At 43.1% G+C, this 24,363-nt stretch overlaps 1 protein-coding gene across 2 annotated transcripts; it reads left to right on the top strand.

The window, feature by feature from the left end:
• Window positions 1-2,871: 2,871 nt before the first annotated feature.
• Window positions 2,872-20,263, top strand: TRA2B (transformer 2 beta homolog). Of its 2 annotated transcripts, XM_080350078.1 has the most exons (9): window positions 2,872-2,961; window positions 9,032-9,165; window positions 12,506-12,668; window positions 13,385-13,573; window positions 14,447-14,562; window positions 15,516-15,599; window positions 18,230-18,292; window positions 18,999-19,072; window positions 19,865-20,263. In XM_080350078.1, the coding sequence occupies exons 1-9, from the start codon at window positions 2,926-2,928 to the stop codon at window positions 19,873-19,875; spliced, it is 870 nt and encodes a 289-aa protein (XP_080206204.1). In that variant the 5' UTR covers window positions 2,872-2,925; the 3' UTR covers window positions 19,876-20,263. The 2 variants fall into 2 exon arrangements, with proteins under 2 accessions (XP_080206204.1, XP_080206205.1); XM_080350079.1 differs by lacking the exons at window positions 2,872-2,961; window positions 9,032-9,165 and adding an exon at window positions 11,268-11,532.
• Window positions 20,264-24,363: the final 4,100 nt, after the last annotated feature.

The raw sequence follows: 24,363 nt of genomic DNA, 5'->3' as shown, positions 1-24,363 counted from the left end.
CGCTCCCCGCGCAAAGGGAAAGGCAAGACTGTGCCTTCGGGAGATAATCTCCTGGGGATCATCCCGCACGGCTGCGTCACCGCCGCAGAGGCTGACGAGCGAGCTCAGATGTTTGCCGCAAGGTAGGTTTGCTTGGCTACCGCTTGGTTGAGCGAGTTTCAATGTGAACAGAAGCACTGTCCGATCCCGCTGTCCTTTTTCCTTGGCGGCCTGTTCTGCTCAGAGCATTTTTGGGACCCTTGGGGTTCCTGCTGCAGCGAGAGGCCCCAAACTCCAGCTGATTTACCCCCATATTGTCTCCTCAGTCCCACTGGAGAGGAGGAAGAGCTTGAGGATGGGGGGCAGACCTCATGGCCAACACCTGGTTCTGCAGCGGGCAGACATTTGGCTTTTACAGCCACAAGACCCGCTCTGAGGACCAAGGACTTTATAAAGCTTTATAAATATGGACCTCTCCTTGTGCCCCTTTGCTACAAGCAGCTGATGGGGAAAACTGATTTTTCCGAGCTTAAATTCTGAATGATTCAATAAACACAGTGGTGCTTTCTGTGACTACATCCTTCCACCCTTCCTTAGGGCTTTGTGTGTATCACTGACAGTGCTGTAACGCCAGCAAAGGATTGAGATGAAACCATTGAAAAGTGGCATTAAAAAAAAAAGCTGTGGTATCTTTAAATCAGCGAAGGCTGCAAAAATACTGTTCACCTTCTTTTTTGGTTGATAAATTCATCATTGTGCTCCGGGGCGGGGAGTGAGAAGGAAGGCAGCCAAGCGGCCTCCAGCTTGTCTCTTCTCATGAGTGTCAGGGCTAATAGAATAAGGAGCTGGAATCCCCTCGGGGTGTTCCAGGAGTCGGCACCTGGAAATCTGCAGTGCCGGAGCTCCATGACATTTAAAGCCGTCAGTCGAATCACTGTCTTTGCTTTGCCGTTCGCTGCTGTCTGGCGTTTTTATATTTATATTACTGGAGCGCGTTGCTGCCACTTCTTAAGTCTGTGCGGCAAATGGCGCTGGGAATAACCTCGGCAGCAAAAAAAATCTGGAGTTATTAATAAAAGAGGTGCCAAGCTGTTCAGCTCACTGCTCGCTGCTCGTTTAACAGCACAAGTGCAGGGGTGTGCAGAGCATTATCCCAACTCTCACTATACGGAAAATGCATCTAAGTGAAGGAAAATAATTGCTGCTGGTCTGTCAGATGGTTGTGGGAGCAGCTGTGGAGTGGGATCCCAGAATCCCAGCCTGGTTGGGTTGAAGGGACCTCTGTAGATCCGCAGTGCAACCCCTGCTCACACAGGGTCACAGAGCAGATCACACAGGTGGGTCCAGGGGGTTTGAATGTCTCAGAGCAGGAGACTCCACACCCGCTCTGGGCAGCCTGGGCCAGGCTCTGGCACCTCTCAGCAAACAAGTTCCTGCTCATGTTCACATGGAGCCTCCTGTGTTTCAGTCTGTGCCCGTTGCCCCTCACCCTGGCGTTGGGCACCACTGAACAGAGTCTGGTCCATCCTCTGACACCCACCCTGAGATACTGATCCCATTGATCAGATCCCTCTCAGCTTCTCTTCCCCAGCTCAACAGCCCCAGCTCTCTCAGTGTCTCCTCAGCACAAAGATGCTCCAGACCGCTCAGCATCTTTGTGTCTCTGCGCTGGACTCTCTCCAGTAATTCTTTGTCCTTCTTAGACTGGAGAGCCCTGAGCTGGACCAAGAATTCCAGATGTGGCCTCACCACGGTCGAATAAAGGGGGAGGAACAACCTTCAACTTCCCTCGACCTGCTGGCCACACTTTTCTTAATGCACCCCAGGTACTGTTGGCTTCTTGGCCACAAGGACACATTGGTGGCTCATGGTCACCCTGTTGTCCCCCAGAACTTCCAGGTCCTTTTCTGCAGAGCTGCTTTCCAGCAGGCCCCCCCAACCTGTACTGGTGCCTGTGGTTGTTCCTCCCCAGGTGCAGGACCCTGCACTTGCCCTGGTTGAACTTCATCAGGTTCTTCTCTGCCCAGTGCGGCCTGTCCAGGTCTCTGGATGGCAGCGCAGCCTCTGGGGTGTCCTCCCAGTTCGGCATCATCAGCAAACGCATCTGTCAGCGGTGGTTTCAGGAGGATTAAAACAGTATTTTGCTTAAATGTATTTTAAGTTCATGCTTAAATGTTTTTTAAATTCATGGCAGTGCCGTCCATTGGGGTGTCCGTGTTTGGTACCTGCACAGAGCAGCATTAACACTCTGGGGATGATGGTGCTTTACTCGTGCTGCTTGTCTTGAAATAAAACAAAATAAAGCAAAGGCATGTGACAACAGTTGGTCACTGATGGAGAACAAGGTGTTTGTCTCTGCCCGCAGACGCAGCGCTACGTGCCTTATGAAGAAATAATTCCAGGACTAAGCAAAAGTGATGCTCTGCTGCCCTCACGTGGGTATTTCAGAAATATCCCCGTCTTCAAACCCGCCCCGCACTAAACGAACGCTCTAAAACCCTCGTGCATAAAAAGCCTCTTGCGATTACACTGATGTTTTTAAACCGTTCCCGCGGGCTGCGGAGGACAATGCCGCAGGGAGAGCGTCGATCCCGGCCTTGACCGCAGTCTGCCCCGCGCGGGCGGGCACGACCGGCACTGGAGCTGCCTCTGAAGGCCACTCGAGCTGTGACCCGCCCGGGATCGAGCGGGAACGAACCCCACGCCGGGACCGCCGGCGGCTCCCGCCAAAACCCGCGGGCGGTGTCTCCCGGCGGGGGCGCGGCCTTGCTTGGGGGGCGTGACCTTGCCCCTGTTGGGGGCGTGGCCTCGCCTCCTGGGCGCGGAGGGGGCGTGGCCTGGCGCGCGCGCGCGCGCTGGAGGTCGCGTCACTTCCTCTGCGGAGAGCGCTGGCTCCGGGGACGGTCGGGTCGGGTCGTCGGTGGCGGGGAGCGGCGCGGCGGGACGATGAGCGACAGCGGGGAGCAGAACTACGGCGAGCGGGTAATACACGGAGCCTGAGTGCGCTGCCTGGCCGCCCCCCTCTCCCCCTTTCACCTTCCTCCGTCCCGCTCCGGGGCTGCGGCGCGGCGGGTGAGGAGGCTCCGGCGGAGGTGCGGGGGGGCCGGGGCTTGGCGGGGTAGGGGGGAAATGGCGGGCGGGGGGGCGCTAGGACCGCGCGGCGGGGCCGCTCGAGCTGCCCGTGCGCTCCGCGCCCTCCGCGCCGAGTCCGCCCGGCGCCATCTTGGGCTGGTGACCGGGCGCGCCGGAGAGGGACAAAATGGCCGAGGGCGGCGGGTCCCGGGCTCTGGCGGGGCTGCCCGCACCGCTGGGGCCGCCCGGGAGCCTGCGCCGGCTCCGCTTCCCCCGGGCTCTCCAGCAGCAGCCTTGGCTCCGCTTCCCCCACCACCCCCAGCCCCGTGAGGGAGCGTCTGCCTGAGGAAGGAACATCCTTTGTTACACTCCCCGCAAAGCTGCAGCTCACCCAATTCACCTTCGGCGAATTATTCTCTGTTTAGAAACTCCGTTCTGCTGCTGCTGCTCGGGCTTGCTTGTAAAACACTAACTCTCCTTCTTGATATAGTTGCATCCAGGGAGCGTGGTTTCTAATTTAGTTTAAATGGGACCGCAGATGTCGGAGGGTTAAAGCTCGGACTGATTTATCTCAGTGCTTGGGCAGTACCCTCTATTTGTGAAACCTGAGCAGATGTTCTGCAAGATTTTACTCTCTGGATGGTATTTTACCAATACTGCAGTAGTTTACTTGCTAAGCCTTACATTTGTGAGGTAAATTGGCAATACACAGTACATATGGCCTTTTTTTTAGTGAATCAGTCTTGGTTTCCTTTGAGGTCTTTAATTTTTACTGCAACAGGCGAGTGCAGCACATGGGTCAGTACTGTGTTTTATTTTGGGTTTTTTTCAGCATCAGCCTAACTTTAAAACTTATTGCAGCATCAGAGGGAGTTGCAGAGTCGATCGGTAGTTTAAAATGTAAACCTTCGCTAGAGGTGGCAAAAAAAGAGCGCGCACAAAAATGCAGTTTTCTTTCTTTGAATATGTCCTTTTCTTACTCAGATTCACTGTAATAAGTTTTGATAGTATAAGTGCTTCTATTTCAGGTTAGGTTAGAAAAATGGGGTCTCCAGGAAGCTAAAAATGCTCAATGGAATCGAACACTGAAAGATTAGGGATTGAAGAATAGACTCAAACCACTCCCAGTGTTGTATTTTCATGGATGTCTTCATGTTACTCTTGCAAGGGGTATATTTTTAGTGAGAGGATATTACTTCTGTCTTGCTTAACGTGTGTTAGTTTTTTTAAGAATTGGTTTAATTTCGATTGTGCAGTTCAGACTGAAAAAACAGTTTTAAGATGGTATTGTAGCTTCGGTGAAGTTTGCCAGGATAACCTGCATTGTATTTTCAGTCAGAAAGAGTGGAATTGTTAAAGCTTTTACAGCCAAGTCTTTTGGAAACGATTATGCAGGGTACGATAGTACAGCAGTGTCTGTCCCGCCTGCTTTTCTCTCTTATCATTTATGGAGTTTTATAAATAAAAATAGAGAACACGTGCAGGCAGTGTTCACCAAGGCTTAAAATGAGTTCTGTCTGAACTTTGATGAACCGTAAAGAGGTAAGTTGAATGCAGGAATGCCTGTTTGTAAAACTAAACTACAAGCCTGTTATTACGGACTAGATCAGGGAGTGGCTTCTGCAGCGCTATTGCCAGTGTTATTTATGATTTTTTTCTTTTTTTTTTTTTTTTTTTTGCTTACTTAAGGCTTATATTTTACCACGTCAATGGCTGGAACTGCTAAAGTCTCTGCAGAGTAGAAACAGTGTTTGGCTAAATAAATAATCCAGGATATGACTTTACAACTGTCTGTTAAGCTGTTCCAAGTCCACGCTGCCAACAAGAATCGTGCTGCCGAAAATGTGTTCCTGCTCTCTCCCTTGTGCTGGTGTTTGTATAGTCAGATCTGGGAATTAAATCAGCCGAATTCTTGTTTTCTGATTCCGTTTCCAGCAGCATTGCTTTGCAGGCTTGACTTGAGTGTGTAGCTGTGAGTCCTAATTGGGGGTGAAGAAGAAATACTGGGTGCTTTTGCAAGTAATGGGATTTGCTGTTTCAGCAGCAACACAAACTTAAACTGGCTTTTGTCACCAAAAAATAAATCCCCAGTCAAATTCTCTTTTACAGCTTATACGCCATAATGGGATTGAACTCTGGAAACTTTTTAACTGAAAAGACTCTAAATTATTTAATGCTACCAATACCTCAAATGTTGTCAGTATGCTGTGATAATTGCTGCATTTTTCAGAGTAACCGTCGTTTTCATTTATTGAAATTGTATGTGGGATTCAGGTGTGGAAGGGCTGGAAGGAAGAGTAGTTGAAGGAGAAAATAGTGAGTCTCATCCTGTGAATTAGTTAAAACTGATAGTGATTACTTGGCATGTACCTGATTGGAAACTGTTTAGTATGGTAGTCAGATTTGGGTGTGTGGGTTGGGTTTTTTTGTGTGGGAGGTACTTTACTTTATTTTAATTTTTGCTAATGGGTCAGTTCCCTGCCAGCCTGGACCACTAAATGAGCCCACTGGGCTTCCCTGCTTGTTAACGTAGTTTTTCACAACAGATTCTTGTCTATTTTTGGTAGAATTTGGAAACCCTTGTGGGAAGTGGGTTCTGCTTTCCCTCTGAGTGGCTCCTCAGATTCCCTCAACAGTGATCTGATCTGGTGGTCATGTACTTCAGGGAGAGACAGGCAAAAGCTGTTGTTTTTTCTCAGATCAGTAGCTAAATTCAGCAGCAGGGAGGTTTTAGGAATGTGATATTAGCACAGCCACACCTTGAATAAATCTGACTGCACATTTGATAATGTGCAATGTGAGGCTGCACCTTTCTTTAGGAAAACAACTGGAAATATAGATGTTGATAGGGATTTAAGATTAAAAAAAATACTAATAATCTTGACTGTATCTTACAATATTAATATCCGCCTACTGTCCCCAAAATAATCCTGCTTATAGAGATCTTTATGAATGTGCTAAGAGGTCTTGAAAATAACATTTTAATGTGTTGGAAGTATGGAAAGAAGAGTTTGGAAACCACAGATCTGGACTTCAGGGCTTCCACCTGACTTCCAGTAATGCCAGATGAAGGGGAAGAACTGTTGGTAAAGATCAAGGGATCTGGTGGCTTTAAAAATCTACACTTCACAAATTCAAGGTGAGAAAACCAAAAAAGGTTATTTAATAGTGAACACCAGTCTTGATCTGCTTACCAGCAGTGTTTGAATATAGGGAAAATAAAGAAGGTTATTTCTTTTCTCTTCTACGTGTCATGGCAGTAGCCTATTTTGGCATTTTTAAAAACTTCAAAATCACAAAGCCAAAGAGCAAAAAGTAGAAAAAGTGAACGTATTAAGAACCACAAAACCAAATGGTAGAAACTTTCCAATTTAAGTGTGTCAGTAGAGTGGGGTGTAAACTGAGTTTGGAGTGCTGGAGGCTCCTGGTGTTTGGAATTTTGGGGTGGGGAGGTTAACAGCTCTGAAATTTCAGGGGTTATTACTGGTCTCAGTAACATCTGGAGCAGGTGAGATGCAAGGAATTCCTTTGAGGCTGGAGGTAATAAAAGAAGGGGCCTAACCCTGTAAAATACGGTAGATCAAAGATAAAGGTTTCAGAAAAAGATGTTACGCAATACAAAATGTGGATGTTTAAAAACTGAAAATGTTGCAAAGTCCAAAGGAGCTAGGTGAACAAAAGCCAGCTGTTTAATTTTCTGATTTAGATATACAATTGTCTTAAGGTTTTTTTCTTCCTAAGTTTCTTCCCGGATCCTCAGTGTCCAGATTCCATATACGTAATACAGCAAAGATGGTTCTAAAAATCTACCACATAGCTGAAAACTTCAGTCATTTGCTTATGCTAATACCGTTTGTCTACTGATTTCTTCGAAGCTTATTAACTAATAAAAACTCTAAAAAGAGGTGTGGGGGTACATTTATGGGTAAGATCCTCCCAGCGTGCATTTCTTGTGTCCTTTTCAGCATTAGACCACCTGTATTTGTGAACAGAATTATTTTTCCTCAAACGTAGAAGAACAGCTTTAGTTTTTGTTTTTATCCCTCCTTCCATCTTGCTTGTCTAACTCTTAAAATCAAAGACTTATTGCTAAATTAATACTTTAACTCATAACTCATCTCCATGGATTGTTTTCCTTTGAATGTAGCAATGACTGTAGCTTAAATTTTATACTTGACGCTTAAATTAGTTCTCAGTATTTGCGCTAGCCTGTGCAGGGTTAATACATGAGGTGGCTGGAGTTTAGGACACTGTGACCTTGATCAACTTTGCTTTATTTCTCTTGCTATTAATTTAAAATATGCTTTATGCTGCAAATTGAGTCCCATCCCCCAGGCATTGTGTGGTCGGCAATTGTAAATAGCTAAACTTTGTTTTAAGTTGTATGGAAGTGGTTTAAGCACGATGACGTTTTGCTCTAGCAGATGAGTTTCTGGATGCTTAGTATGAAATGCCCATTAAGTTTAAGTGTTCAGGTTTAAGAGATGTTGCAATGATAGAACAAGTGATTTTTTTGAGAACGGTTTGGTGCTCCCGTATTGTTAGTGAGCGTTCTTGATCAGAATTGAAACAAAATTTAGAATTGCTTATTTTTTAGGAAAAAGTGGAATTCTGCTACTGAATGTTAAATTTTCCCTAATATCTTGAAATAACATCTTCTAGTGTGTTCAAACCAAGTGTTTAAGCCATGTGACTGAAGCTAAGCATTACACTAATTAAAAAAAAATCTAAAAGAGTAAAGATTAAAATGCTAATTAGGTTATATCATTACCAAGATTACAAGTAAATAATAGAGTAGATGGCGTATTCTAGAACAGTGTTTGAGTGTTTTGCACAGATTGGCATTTTTGGTCGCTGGAAAATTCTGATTTACTTGTAAGCATGAAGCCTGCAAGTGTAAACCCAGTTGTGCAGGCGGAGTAGGCGCGAGTGTGCTCCTAAACCTTCCAACCAGGAATTCTAAACTGTGAGGACGGCCCCAAAAGTCACGTATTTTTAAGTCATTGAAGGACCAACCGCATTGTGCTTTCTGCATCCAAAAAAAGTGCATCAGTTCATTGTCTCTGGCTGCAGTAGGGACCTTCCTTAAGTCACTTCTTGTTGATTTTGTCGCAGTATATGGCTGACAATGTGAAATATTTGGAGTTTCCTAATGCTAGAATTCATTAGTAGGTATTCAGTTGATCCACTGTGCATTTGCTATTAAACATAGGCATAAGTAGCAAATTCAGTTTCTTAGTATTAAGTTAAACTGAATTGACTGAATCGGTTTATAAAATAATAGGTCATTGGTAGAGTCAATTCTTGAACTGCATATATAGTAAAAGTCCACAAAACTTTTTCTTTTTTTTTTTTCTAGTTTCAGTTTTGGCACTAGATTTTATCCTGGAGTTTTTAAATATTCTTCATCCTGTTCTTTTTCTATTAAGGTTAATGTTGAAGAAGGAAAATGCGGAAGTCGCCATTTGACAAGTTTTATAAATGAGAATTATTTGAAGCTCAGGAATAAGTGAAGCTGAAATTTGAAAAAAAAGAAAGTGAATGCATGCTAATTATCAGACCAGAAGTCCCACTTGTAGAATATTGAGCAATTTGTGTGAAGTGGGGAAGATGAAAGAAGTCAGAATTTGAAACGGAAGAATGAAGAAAAGGAATAAAAATGAAGTTAAGATAAGAAGTAATCTGGAATCTGAAAGCACTACGCTAAGTAATTACTAGTCTGTTTATGTGTCCCTGTATATTTTGCTAAACATGCATGCATTATCTGTTTAATAGCAAAAGTATATGCAGGGTAAAGAAGTGTCTACCAGGGAAAAAAAAAAATAAATAAAACAACTTCCTAAAAATCTAGGCAGTTCTAATGCCAACTGCCCGGACACATAGATATGAATTGTTACCATTTATTTCACTGGAGCTTGTTTACAGACCTTAGGTAACCAAGAAATGGTGTACAAATTAGGCTTTCGATATCTGCGTGCAGGAATCCCGTTCTGCTTCCAGAAGCGGAAGCGCTCATGGCTCTGGCAAGTCGGGGCGGCACACCCCTGCAAGATCGCGCTCTAAGGAGGATTCCAGGCGCTCCAGGTCAAAATCTAGATCCAGGTCTGAATCCAGGTGAGTTGCTTCTTTTACCTCTCCCTCTTCTTCACAGGTGAGATGTGAATGGAAGTCCAGTTTAGCCCAGTTCTGTTTACAGAGGTAAAATCTGAGCGTGAAGCATTTGGAAATCTTAAGTCTTAGTTTCCCGGTGAATTAAAATATGATTTTCCAGTTTAGGTCACACTAGTGTATAAACTAGAAGCAATGATGTTTCCAGAGTAGTTAATATTCCGTGAAAAAGCAGCAATAGAGATAAATGTGAACTTCAACACAGACATCTGTCTGGCCTTATAAATATATATTAATTTAACTTGAAAATTTACAGGCCAGAAAGCTTTAAAGATAAGACAGCCTTCGCAGCTCTCAAAAAAAACAGTGGAGAAAGTATCTTGCTTATTGTATTTGTTACGTGGCAACACAAATGTACACTGTGAAAATGCCTTTTGTGCTGTGTTACCTGTCCCTATAGTCATCTGCAAAACAGGCTGGACCCAATGACAGAATTCTTCTTGAAACTGTTAACAGAAATAACTGAGACATTAAAATATGCTGATTGTATCAAAATATGACTATAAACGTCGCTGCTAGCCACTTCACACTCCTTTACTAGGTGTTGCCACTAGGAGTGGCACCAAAACCTATACATGGTTGAATGACATTATTTTCTGATGTGTCTAGATAATTGAGTGCTGCCTATGGAAATCAATGTGTTGACAGTTTTACTCATGCAGGTTAAAAAAAAGTGGGTTTCAGCAGAGGGATTTCTAGTTGAGCTGTTCACAATATAGTTTGAAGTGTGTAAGTGGTTAATTAGGCTGGCCAAAGCTTGGGAGTCAGGCTGGAGGAAGGTAGAGTATGAAATTGGAGTGACCTCTGGAATTGCTACGAGGGAGAGATTTGTAGGACAGTGCAGGAAAGATCCAGAACCCAGCTCTGGGCTCAGACTCCTGTTCTCAGGGCTTTATCCCCTTGGGTTTTGAAAACCTTTGGGAAAAGTTATAAAATAACAAGCAAATCAGGACCCAGACCAGCATGTCCTTCTGCACCTTAATCCATAACCCCTAGGGATTCCATACTCTCTTAAAAAGCACCGTGTTTCTCACTTGGAGAATAACCATAATACTGTTTAAGAATGCGATCACAAATTGTTTAAAATGCTGGAAGAAGCAAATGTAAGATCTAGAATTTAGGAGAAACCTGACTCATTTACTCTTAGAAGGAATCACCCTTTAAATAATACCCTGGCAACTGATTTTTTTAAATATTTGATTGACAATAGTAGAAGCTTATGACTACCACAGCTTCCTGAGCATTTAACAGCTGTCTTGAAAATTCCTCTGACTGGAAATACTGGAAGTATATTGCAGAGTTAGTGTGTTCATTAGCAGAATTGTGTCAGGGCACATATTTAGAACCAACATGCTTATATCTGCTTTCAGTGCCATCACGTGTTGGGATGTGATCACGAGCAGGTCATCTAACTGGCTCTCAGCAGAGAAATAACCTTGTGAGAACTTCCGTATTTCTTGGTAGTTTCTATTGCAAATGTATTTTTGAATTACCAGCTTTATAAATTAAACTTTCACTTGGGAACAAATCTGTGTCCTGGCGTATTTATCCATTGGGGTGTGGATATACTTGACTTAAAAATCTGCTTTTATTGGAGTTTTCATCGGGAGCGTAGGAAGCTTGTTATTTTTGTCTGTCTCTGAAGTCCAAACAATTCTTAATGAAGGAATAGGATTTTCAGCTGTGGTGCCTTTGCAGTGAAGAGTAATGGCAGTATGACATTTAAGGCAGCAATATAAGCAGTGCCTATTTAAAATAAGCCTTGTTTTCTCACATAGTGGATTGCCTGTTTTAGAAGTGTCTTGATCTTGTTCATTGTAATGGGTGCATTCTCTTACCTGGAGCATCAGTTCTGTCTTTGCCTTTTTTTATGTCAGCTGTTGAAATGTGGCTATACGCATGTGTTGAACTCCTTTTTTTATTATGATTTGTGTTTATTTACTATCTTCCTCGCTTCAGGGAAGTCCCCTCTTTTTTCTTTCAACTTTATGTTGCCAAAAATAATTTATTCTCACTATGTATTTAGAGGGAAGTGTTGTCATGGGACACGCTGAAGATGTTTCGCCTGGACATGTGTACACGCTTCAAGTTGAGAAGACAGAACATAGCTGGCTCACTTCTGATGAGGCCGAAGGCCTTTTTTCTTTAAGGAGGAATGTATATGATGCAGTTTGGCCATCTGGTGGCACTTACCTGGCCAGGGAAGAAGCTGTTAAATGCTCAGAAATAAAAATAAGTTCAGATGAAGAGTTTTGTTGATGCCAGCGTGGTGGTCATGTGTGAAACACAGTTGTACGATGGTGGTTGCTTATGGTTAGTAATCGCCACCTTGACTTCCACAGTCTAGAGGACAGACATTTAAGACACAAATAGGAGCCTGAAGATGAACAATTGCTGAGATTTTCTTTGCAGTTGTGTGGAATGCAAGTTATTCTTTGGCTGCCATCAGCTGGCCAAGCTCAGGTGTAGTAATCCAGTTTAAATGCCTGCCCAACTTTTCAACTAAGATTGTGTTGGGAGGGCTGAGGTCTTAGTAGGAAGGACCTAGTGCTGTCAGAAAACATTTTGGGAACTTTTCTGGGCTGAATTTAGTGAGCAGTTACATCTTTGCCTAAATACACTTAAAGTGCGAGCATGTAGATGTTAGTGTACAGCTAATGTCGAATAGCTGTTGAAACACCAGAAGGTAAATCACCCTACTACAGCTAAATTCCTTCAGTTGTGTTAAGCTCTTTTTCAGGGGTGTTTGCCAGACTTGTGTGTTTGTAATTATGCACTGAGTAAAAAGTGTTTGCTTTTCTGTGTCACTGAAAGCAGCACTATTCTGAGTGTTAGGATGCATCTCTGAAATCATATGTGCTTTATGTTAAGTCATATTTACTCCTGTTCCCTTTTTCTGTTAAAAGCAAGCCATCGCAGCTATTTCTACTTAAGTGCTGTGAATATGTTAAGCATATACTGTGTCCAGCCAAGATATCCTTGTTATAGAAAGTTAAAAACTATTAGGGAATTAAAAGGTAGCTAAAATGGAAGTTGAGGTTCATGTTCTGCAGTAGAAACGCTCTGAGAGCATCTACAGTAATCTAATTGTAAAGACTTAGCGCACGGTCCTTGAGAGTAGTGACTAAATTGATTATAGCTGAATCATGTGACAGTGCAGCTTTTCAGAAAAGAGTTATTTGGGCTTTTTGTTTGTGAATATCTGATATATTTTTTAAAGGGCTGAAAAAAAAAAAAAACCAAACAAACCCAACACTGCATCTTGTCCTTTTCTTTTTTTCTTCAGATCTAGATCAAGGAGGAGTTCCCGTAGACACTACACAAGGTCCCGCTCTCGGTCCCGCTCGCATAGGAGATCCAGAAGTAGGTCTTACAGTCGGGATTATCGGCGACGACACAGTCACAGCCATTCACCCATGTCTACTCGCAGACGTCACATTGGAAACAGGGTATGCCTATTATAGAACTCCATGACTCATACATAGTCCTGAACACATCCCGGAATCACTGATTTAATTCATTTGGCTTCCCAGAAAAACATTCTGCTTCCCCACTCAGGTCTATTAAAAGATATTCTTGAGGTTAATTGTCTTTTGATAAGCTGTGGATCTCTCTAAGTTTGCTTAGGATTGTGGAGCATCTTATTTGTTAATTCAATTAGGAGTGCTACCAGTGCAGGCTGTTGTCAGTACACCTTTTGTAATAAATGAGTGAATGTATGCAGGGGGTAGAATGTATGGGGGTAGAATTAGGAGGGAGAAATATTTGTGTGGTTTGGTGTGTCCAGCCTGCTTTACAGGCTCATGTGGCTGAGCATGGTGTGATTTGTGCTAAAGTAGCGGGGGGAAAAGTGATAAATTGAGGCCTGTGTGATAAAGCGATAAATCCAGCTTTATCTCTCTGCATTCAACAGCCTTTGGAGGGGCAACTTTAAAAATACAGTGCTTATTATGTGCTGTAGCTGTAGTTTGTACAGTACCCCAAAAAATGCAAAGTGTTTTTGAGAAAGGAGGCTTATGTATGTGTAGGTTCTACTAGAAAGCTGATCCAGCCTGATCTCAGCAGTATCGTTTTACTGCTGTTGTTTTGGCTTGAAGCTTTTGACACAACCTGCGCTGCAAATACAAGCAATTTTATTCTGACACCTATCTATCCCGTCCTTTAGGCAAATCCTGACCCCAATTGTTGTCTCGGCGTGTTTGGATTGAGTCTATACACCACAGAAAGAGATCTGAGAGAAGTTTTCTCCAAGTATGGTCCGATTGCTGACGTTTCCATCGTGTATGATCAGCAGTCTCGGCGTTCAAGAGGATTCGCATTTGTGTACTTCGAAAATGTTGAGGATGCTAAGGAAGTAGGTCGGAGTACAGAATATATGGCATGTTTGCTGTGTTCTCACTTGCTGTTTGACCTTTAAAATGGTAGAAGAACCTTTAAGTTACAAAACATACATCTCAGCAACTCTACGGATTCAGTAAATTGAAACAGAGTCAATACTGTGTAACAAATTACAGGATTTGTGCTTACAAATGCTACAGAATGAGCAAGGAATTCTATATTCACCAGGTATAGAATTCTACACTCAGGCCAGCCCTTGCAGAGCAGTGTTGATGGACTGTAACTAAGCTTATATTCTGCTTTAATTCCACTACTTCAAGTCTCGTGTTGCCTCTTCCAAATTTGGCATTAAGATTTCAACATTAGGTTGGAGCTTTGGGTCCTGCTGCTTGGCAGAAAAAAATAATGGATTTGGGTTTTTTAGTTCAGATTTACTTACGACTGAGATATTACTATATTAAAGGTTACAGTAGGTTTTGAGAATGTGTTGGGGGGGGAGAGACACAACCAACTAAACATAAGTGATTTTTTTTTTAACTTCTAAATGCTTTATTTCACGTTGCGTGTTGAAGTAGTTACATCTCCCTACATAAAAGTGTTCAAAGGTTCCTCTTGTTGGAAACAGGGGTGCTGAATCAGTTGTTAGATTATGTTCCTTTCAGGATTTTTGTGCAATATAAGTCACATTTTAAGTTGTTACTGATAGTTATATCCAGTCGGCCTAGAGCATCTTAGAGTTTAGGTTTGACGTTACATATAAATTAAACTTGGCTCTGCATCCAAACTGAGCATTTTTGGACTTATCTTAATAACTGAAGCAGTGGTTAGAAACTTGTGTTGCTAATAAAGTTAATCATCGGAGCTAATTGTATTTTATGCCCCTGCTCAGGCGAAGGAACGTGCCAATGGAATGGAGCTGGATGGCAGAAGGATCCGGGTAGACTTCTCCATCACAAAAAGACCTCACACACCCACTCCTGGAATCTATATGGGAAGACCCACTTAGTAAGTCACCTGGGTGGGGTTTTTTCCAAACCAGAACGGGATAGGATTAATTGTCTTGTATTTTGTTAAAAACTGTTTTTTAAAGTCTCTTTAACAAGAGCTGTGCTGACACTGATGTGATTATATGGCGAAGCTTCTGTAAACTGAAAAACTGATAAAGGAGACTCTCCAGAATTCTTTTATTTAAAGACTGTAGTAGTGATGCAGCTCTTTCCGTAAGAGGGGTTAATTTATATAGGGTTCGTCACTGGCTGAGCTGGGGTCAGCCTGCATTACTGTGAGCAGAAACCCATGTTCCTCAGTTATGCAGCCCAGGAATGACCTACCTAAACATTTAAATAAGTTTACAGTAAGCCTTTTTTAACATTCCTAAGTTCTTTTAAGTTTTTGCCCAGTATACCTTTTGCAAGCTCAAGTTTTTAGGAGTGAATTAACAATGACTAGTTGAGCAACTGTGTGGTGCAGTTTGCCTTATCTGCAGAATACACTTTTAACTTAAAGTTGCCAAGAATGTATAATTCTTTTCCCAAGACTTTCAGCTTATAAAACTGGTGGTTATGTAGCTGCTGGTGTGTTGAGACTTCATGTTGATTTTTTAATGGGAAAGTTCTTCCAAAATAAGTTTTCTGAGAGTTAAAAGTGAATGAAGAGTTGTCCCAGAACTGAATTTCTCATGTGCTTGTGATAGCAAAAGGTTAAGAGTTTTCAGACTGAGGAGGAAAGTAGCTGTCTTAAAGTTCAAGCATTTTTAAAAGCAATTATTTAAGTAGTTCTGTTCCCGTCTGAACTGATGGGAAAGTAAGAGCGCTCACGATATTCTCAACTGTGAGGACATGAGGTAATATGTAACCCAGTTAAAATAGTGCATACTTGACTGGCTGCACACCCGCTGAAAAGCACTGCAAACAATGTTTTATACTTCATTAAACGTAATGATTTTTCACTATTTGTAGTGGCAGCTCACGGCGACGAGATTACTATGACAGAGGGTACGACAGAGGGTATGATGATCGTGACTATTACAGCAGATCATACAGGTGAGATGATATTTTTAATATTCGATTGCTTTTTAAACTCTGCTTCCTCAGCTACGTTCCTTCCTATATAAGTAAAGCAGATCATCCCACGTATGTACATCAAAATAGTTTTGCGCTGGCTGTCATTCTGGAATCTTACTGTAAAATATTTACCGAAACAACTGCTGGGTACAAATTGGATGAAGAAATACTTAGTGATGTTTAACCTGTGGCATGAGTTAGTCCATCATGTTTTTATAATCTACTGATACAAAATCTGTTGAAAATGTGGTTGTTACCGAATTGGTTTTGGCGACAGAGTGAGTTTTAGTTCTGCATTTTCCATTAATGGTGTCAACAAGATTTACCCCTGTGAAATCTTCACATTTTTTGCGACACAAAGTTGGACACACAGATTTTAGTTAGTTTTTTCCTTCTGCCGTTACCAAATATTCTGTAATAATACTTCCTAAGTGGTTTGCAAAGCTTCAGTGCATCAGCAATGGGTGGATTTAGGATTGTTCCTTGATGGCAACCACGTATTCATGGAAATACACGAGTTCAAATTGCATTATCACAGCTCAAAGATGAAGGAAATAATTCATTTTAGCTTTCAGTATACTTTTCTGTTGCTTTCTGGATGTCATTGTGTATTTCTCTGCCTCTGACAGTCTATTTCCTTGAAATATCAGTGGTTTGTACGTTTGGGAGAACTGCAGCAGCTAAAATCTGAAGCTGACACTGGCCACACAAGAACCCAGATGTGTTGGCTTTCATCTTGCCAGCACTTTGATGCCAAAAAGCAGCTCCCTGACCAAAATTCCTCTTTGTTTCAGAGCACAAGGTGCAAAAACCTGCTTGGAATAGTGACCGTAGCCTTGTCTCATTTAACAAACCTAAAAATAATGAACTGTTAAGAGGTTTACGCTATCAGTGTTCTTGCACTTCTTCATAGTCCAAATTTCTTTTTTATTGCTAAAAAGCCAGTCAGGGTTTACTGGTTGTCCTCAAAATGTTGTTTGTTGCTTGCATGTCCTTAAAATGTAATTTATTCCTTGTTTAGATTATGGCACGACCCTTGAAGTGTTACCTTTTTCATTCCTGATAGTGAGCGGTGGCTCAGGTGTTTGTAAAACCTGATCGGGATTTGGAATTACGTCAGCTCTGGGTGTACACTTGCGAGAATAGTTGCAGGCTGTGACAGTGACTGAACATGAAGGATGTGAAGTAGATGGTGTGAGAAGGTGGATTTTATAGTGTGCTGGTCTGAGTGTTGCGTGTCAGAATTTATGGCCACACTTTGGTCCTGCTTTTTGAGGCAGTGACGTTCTGACCTTCCTACACACTCTCCCATCCTGTGTCTGTTGCGAACTAGGGCTTTAGGGTGGAAATACTCTGAATATTGACAGTTCCGGCAAGGGTGATTTCCATTTCCTATCTTTAAAAAAATTCTAATGTTTTAAAGCTCAGTGGAGAACTTTTGTAATGTCTTTTTGTAGCAAGTATTGAAAGAGTGTAAGTAAAGCCACCAATGGTTTGTCTGTGGCTACTTGAAAAATATCATGGTCTGCCCAGATAAAATAGCGACTTCTTCATCCTGCGCATAGTGGTTGAGGGGGAGCGAATAGTGTTGCAAATGTCACGAGTGCTTCCTTGAGGGAGGAAGGGTCAGAAGTGTTAAAGATAGGTTGTATACTAGTACTCCACCCTAGAAAATTGATTGGTAACGATTACTTCGTGTTCCTCGGCCTCTGTGCAGTGGAGCCTTAAGGGAAATGAAATTTCAGATGGGAACTGTCATGTTAAACTTTTAATTTCTCCTTATTGCCATGGAATGGCCAGTCTTGGCTGGAAAAGTATGTAAACTGAAGAATAACCTTAAACCCAAACCCAGCTTGCACTCTGGCTGTGTACCAATTGGAGAAGAATTCAAACAAAAATAGAGACCTGCTGATTCAGAGTGTGGTGTTTTGGGGGTTCTTTGTCCTCCATGGGATTTATGGCCTTTTTGAGCACCTATGGCAGTGACTGTTCCATAATCCAAACTCGATTTAGTCTCCTCCTACAAATGTTTTACTGTATCAATCTGGGCAGGTACCAGCTCAACCACTGAACATTGTTAGATACTATAATGTATTATTTCAGTTCTAGACAGGTTCTGTATGAGGACAAGTTTTACCACAGTTCTCTAATGCCTTTGTTTAAACATGATTGTGAAGTGTTAAAATTAAAGGTGTGGGGTTTTTTTCCCTGCCTCAACTTTTTCCTCAGGACAGTGAATTGATCTCGCTATTTTAAAAAAGTATAATAAAATTGCTTGCCTCAAGTGGGTAAGCATCTTAGAATAGAAAAGGTCTTAGAAGAAAGAGCTATATACTGACCTTAAATTGCTGCTCGTTGGAGAGCAGGACGTTGTAAAATACAATATTGGTCAGCTGGAATGTGAGTCCTCTTTGCCTTCTTCTTGACACCAGGTTTAGGCAGCTCATTCCAGGAATACATACAAATGAACACAGTAAATCAACATTATCCAGTGTAGGAACCAATGTTTTATTGTTTTCACATATGCTCGGTGATGCTTTTTGCTCGTAAAACGAACTTTTGATTTATTTTTTCAACTTTAAAAACTCATTCTGCTTTTGTGTTCACAGAGGAGGCGGCGGCGGTGGAGGAGGAGGATGGAGAGCTGTTCAAGAAAGGGATCAGTTTTACAGGTATGGCAGGAAAACTCTCCGTGTCTGCTCAACACTCGGAGTACTCTTGTATGTGGTATTTTTGGAGTATTTTATGAATCGAGTCTAGGATATCTTTAAACAAATTAACAGAAACTGGGTGGCTGCTGAGCACCTGCAGCTCTTTTGTGAGCAGTGCAATTCATTTCCAAGTTTCATTGCTATGTGAAGGGGTGAGGTTTGTATAAGGACAGGTTAGGGCGGCTTCGCACAGGAAAAGCTTGTGATTTATGCCAAGGAGTTAATGTCCGGAATGTTTGGAGATTTTTTTATTATTAGGAAACTAGTGAAACTAGGCAAGGAGATGCAAAACTTGGGAGTGCCTGGATGGGAGGGGTTTGGGGCTGGCTCTAGCTGTGACTGCTCCTCAAATCAACTCTTCATCTCTAAATAAATAATTTAAATGGAAAGCTAAGGTGTGGTTTGGCTTGCACTGCTTGTTTGGGATGCTCTTGGCTTGAAACACTAAAATCCTGAATGCAAGAGAGCTTCTATTTATTAGTCCAAAGTAGTATGACATCTTTGCTTTGTTATCCAGAGGAAATGTTGATCAGTTCTGCGTGTGCTTGGTAGTTTGCCCAAGTACACTCTTGATAGCAGGATGGGGGCAGAGTTGTCCCCATAAAGCTGCTGCTGTTTGTCTGCCACGGGCTCTAACGAGGGGATTGCTTGTCCCTCTCTTTTCCAGGAGGAGATCCCCGTCCCCGTACTACAGCCGAGGGGGCTACAGATCCCGATCCAGATCTCGATCCTATTCGCCTCGTAAGTTATCCTAGAGCTCACTTGTCAAAACCTCATTTCCACCTGAACTTCTTTCGAGGTTTTGCGTCCATAAAGACTATTCGGCCTCAGTGCGGTTATTTTCTTGGAACCACAGTTCCCTTTAATGTTTCATCGAGCAACTGGCAACCTTGAGGACAGAACAAATATTTAGTTTGCAAAAAAAAAAATCAACTAGGTAATGCCACTTGTTTGAAAAGTCCGAGGTACCATTTTTTTCTCTGTTAAAACAGCAGTTTGTAGCATTTTAGCAGTTTGGTTACTTCTAGGGGCAGCAAGGCTTGCGCATTCGAACACTGGAATTAAATTTCCCAAGATAGCTTGTTGAAGGGAACGTTAACTTCATCCCAGGTCCAAATAGTGCTTGTTTTTCTGAATGGCTCATTTGCATGGAAGATAAAGCAGCATTTTGATGGCAGAAAGTGAATAAAACACAATAGCATTCCTGGCACATTCCCTTTGTGAATGAATAAGTTGTGTTCTCATGTTCACCCTTGGTGTCTAAATGAAAACAAGCGCAACTGTTTTTACGGGTACGTAGGGAAAGTGCCACCACGGAGCAGGTACAAGTGAATTCTCGTGCACTAAACTGGCAGCGATGGGCGTATGACCAGAATTGGGGTATTTCTACCCAAAGGAATGTCCTGACTGCTGGATTAGAGATGAATCACAAGGCTCTTGCTTTGAGGCCTGGGAGTGAATTTAGACAGTGCTCTTAAAAATCTGTCAGTCCTTGGAAATCTAAGTGTATATTTATTGTTCTTTTTCTTTCAGGTCGCTATTAAAGCATGACATGTAGAGGAATTTCTAGCTACAGCCTTTGAGTTGAAATTGCAAGTTTGTGGACAATATTTTTATTGTCTCTTCTGTTGAAACAAGTGAACAGTGCCTAGCGAATAGGTGACTTTTACACCTTTTATGAAGACTACTTCTGTGACGTTCAATGCTGTTTCATTCTGCGTATTTGTGTAGTTTGGTGCTTTGTTTCCGGTTGTGTTTGGAGAGGAGTATGTTTTGCATGTATTTTTTTAGTCTCAATTTTGACTCCTGAAAGGTTTTTATTGTAAAGACAAAACTGTTCAGTTAGGTTTTTTTCTACTGATTCCAATGTATCCTGAAGATCAAAACCTGTGTAAAATGCTTTCAAAAAGTGAAAAATAAAATAAAAAGAAGTTTGGGTTTTCTTTTCCTACCGTTGCTGAGTAGAAGTTAGGGGTTGATGAGGGCATACAACACACTGTGTATTCTAGAATCACGTCTAATGCCCAGAAGTAAAAATTCACCCTCATTTTGTGTTGCTGGGTAGTTTCTCACTAAGTTTTAATCCCTTTCAGTCTGGAAACCCGGTGTGTGGAGAAGTCTGGGTGTGGATTGTACGCTGGCAAGAGCAGGAAAAGTCACTTTTATAGGCACGGAGCTGTGAGCAGATTATCGCCTGTAACGTGTAGGCCTTAAAATGAGGAGAGGGCTTGGGTGGCTGTAGATGACCACACAATGAAATAACATTTTGACTGTTCTTTTTCCTTATTTCTTCACTGATGGTTGTCCTGTTGACTACATCATTATCTGCACATGTGGCTAACATGCACTATAGCTCTCACATGATGCTTTCCCACCAGTATATGCCCATTTTGCCCACTGGGATTCACAAATCTTCCTTTTCTTTTTTCCCCCTATGTAGCATTTTCCATGCAGCCTCTTGACCTTTAGTTGATGACTTCCCCCATTCCTGTGCGTTTTTGTGCCATTTCCAGCGAGCAACCTCCATCATTTCTTCTCATACTGTGGTTTTCAGCTCCAGTTAGATGGAAGTTTTCAGTAACTGTGCTCTGTGATCTTCAAGAGAGGGGTGGATGATTGGAACCCTGCAAGTCATCCTTTCATTAAAGAATTTAAAACATAGTGTGATGGCACTTGGCTATAAAGTGCCACCAACGCACTTACAGGTTGGGATTTAGGTGCTGAGCCTATTTGACCCCCAAATTGTTATTCAGTGGGAACAATTATTAGTAGTCCTGTCAGCCTGACCAAAAAATACAGATAATCCCTTTTGTTCTCTGAGCTACTTCCTATTTCTTTTAGTCACAGTCAGTCATTTGCTGTCCTGTAAAGGATAAATGCACTTAAAGCTCTTCATTAAGCACATCTAAAGTCCATTTTTAAAATCACTCAATCACTCATTTGGGTTTTCAGCTATTCTCTATTTGATTTTAAAGATCTTGGGCAAACAATCTCACACTGTGGAGTAAATCTGCGCAGTTAGAGCTGGGATCTAATTAGTTTTTCATCTTAAGTTGGAGGTGATGTGTTGAGCTTTATGGCAGGAATATTTTTGGTGTAGAAATGGGGGTATACTCATTTCTGGACTCAAAAAATGATGTTTCTGCTGATGTAGGGAAGAAAATGCATTTTCCTTTGGCCCTCAGAAGCAGTTTTACACAAATTATGTGCAATTGTACAAGGCAAGAGACTGAAGAAATAAGCCTGACTTGCTGCAGATGCCTGGAAGGGAGGAAGGAGTAAAACAGGAAGATTTTTTTATAAGTACCTGGATATTTTTTATAAAACTGTAGCTGTTTTTACTCTCTGGACGTAAGACTGGACAACAGGATTTCTTTCTCCTCGTTATCCTTCTGACGTGTTTTCTTAGTCACGTTCTTACGCTTCCTTTGAATCACTCAGCAGGGCTTGACAAACGCCGGGTCAACATGTGTCCTTTGCTGAAGAGCCTTTATGTTTTAGTTAAAAATGAGGATTTCGCAACTGGTGGTGCAGTTCCTGGCAGCTGAGTTCAGCAGAGCATCCATCCTCCCCCTCCTTCCCTGCGCCGCGATACCTGCTGCTTCTGGCAGTGCCGGGATCTGCGTGAAAGCGAGATCTTCCTCCGTACAAGGTATGAAATTCAGCAGGGATGCTCTGTCAGTGCGAGGCAGCGCCCTAAAACCCACTTTAAACTGTGCTTAGGGTTTAGGGAGGCCTAAAATCCAGCCTTGCAGTGGGGAAGAGCCTTTTGTCTGGGTGTTTCCTGCTGCTGAATCAGCCCCTGCTCGGATGCTCCCCAGCATGTGTCACGCTGCCCATTCGGTGGGAGTGACGGATTGTTGTGGTATGTGACGCGCTCCAAAACCGCCTCTGAATCACCGCGGGACGTCCTGACGCTCCGTGGTGGGGAAGGGGGAGAAGCATCCCCCACTTTATGTCAGGAATTCCAGCGGCCGTAGGGGAGCATCCTCTGCCGCGGCAGCCGTGGCCTTTGCTGACCCGCCTTCCCGTCAGAAATCAGAGAAATAAAAATCTTCAAAAGCACGTGGAGGGGGAAAAGGAAACCGGGTGCTGATCTCTCCCCACAGGTGGAGTTTCCTCTGAGTCGCTTTGTGCCTCTCCTGGGGTGAGAGATGCTCTGGTCCCCACACTCGAGGATGGTCCTCATGGGGGTGGTGCAGCTCGAGGGGTGATTGTGGGTTTAGTATATTCAGAAAAACATTATTCTGTCAACTTGTAAAGTGGCTCATAAGCACAAATTAACTTCAAACGGGGTCTTAAGAGCGTCTAGGTCCAGAGGGGGATGGAGAGCACAGGGCTCCTGGCAGCCCATGCACGAGCAGCTTTTCTGCTGAACCTGACGAGTTCCTAAAAATCCTGTTTTCCCTACCAACTCCTTCCTTTGAGTTCCAGGAATTGGTTTTGTGATCATATTTCAGTTCTAGCAAATTCATTGCATGAAAAGCAGGTACTCCCACCCTGGGAGAGCTGCTTTCAGAGCCAGGAGAAGCCAAACCTTTTTTTCCTGCTTTGATACGATGGGTACGGTTCCATCCCCTTGGTCCTGGACATCCATCCCTTCCAAATCACCTAACGTGTTGGGAAGGAGCTCCTGGTACATCACTACCAACAGTCTCCATCGTTAAAACTTTAGGAGTTATTTTTCAGTTTCACTCAGCCCCTCTACAGGTGTAATTAATGAAGACCCAGTTATTAGTTCAACTCCCTGTCCACAATAGTCACCATCTCGCCATCCCATCTTAAGGGTTTGAAAGCTTCCAAAATTCTGCTAGTAGATTTTTTTTTGTTATAGTAGATTTTCAATCATCTCCTCACAGATGATGAGCAAAATGATTCCCCTGTGTTCCAAAGGGGTTTTTTAACCAAATTCTAGATTTTCTTATGCTGTGTAGCCCCAGGGTAGCTGTGGCAGCTCCGTGGTAGATGTAGCAGCGCCAGGCTAGCTGTGGTAGCCCTGGGGTAGATGTGGCAGCCTCCAGGTAGATGTGGCAGCCCTGGGATAAATTGGTAGCCCCACGGTAGATGTAGCAGCCTCAGGGTAGATGTGGCAGCCCCGGGGTAGCTGTGGCAACCTCGGGGTAGATGTGGCAGCCCCAACATAGATGTAGCAACCCAGGGGTCGATGTAGCGGCCCCAGGGTAGATGTGGTGTCCCCAGGGTGGATATGGTAGCCCCAGATGTTTCTCCTACCTCCTCCCAAAACCTCCAGCTGAGGAAGAGCGCCACCTCCTCCTCTTCTGTGTCTCATCTACAAAACACTCTTTTTTTTTTTCCTAATTTCTGCTGTCTTTTCAAGGCAGCCCTGCACATACACAAGCCCATTATCATGTCTTCCTGCAGACTAAACAAACCCTCCTTCAGCCTCCCCTCACTCATGGGTTTTTGCTCTCTTTCTCAGTCTCACTGCCACCTCCCAGACTTAAAATCATAGAATGTCCCGGGTTGGAAGGGACCTGCAAGGATCATCACATCCAGCTCCTGTCCGTGCATATGACAACCCCACAATTCACACCATGACTTGTTCAATGTCAGCATCTCTTGGCAGAGAGGAGGGATCTCCTTGAACATTCCACCAGTAGCGCTGCCCTCAGAAGATGACGTGACTTTCCTGCTGGGTCCTGCACCACTTTTGGGACCATTTACACTGTTTGGCCACTGCCTTGCCAGCTATTTTGCATTGGTACTCTTAAATCTTCCTCCCCAAAGCACATACTTCACTTGAGCATCTCATCCGAACCAAGACCATTCCACCAAAACCCTGGGAAAGTGAGTATCGAGTTTATAGAGTTGGGAAAACATCTGAAGAAGGTTGTTGAGCTCCTTCTGCAAAGCCAAAAATGAGGGGCAGGAGGGATGAGATCACACGGGTCATTGCAGACTTGCCACGTTACGTCCAGCTCCTGCAGAAGACTTGAGTCATAAATGAGTATCGCAACCTGCGGGCACTAATTACTCAAGAAATCTCAGGTTTCTCCAGCTGCTTCCCGGCG

Source organism: Nesoenas mayeri (genome assembly GCF_963082525.1).
Source record: "Nesoenas mayeri genome assembly, chromosome: 9".
NCBI lineage: Eukaryota > Metazoa > Chordata > Aves > Columbiformes > Columbidae > Nesoenas > Nesoenas mayeri.
This window is presented reverse-complemented; position numbering and strand designations above follow the sequence as displayed.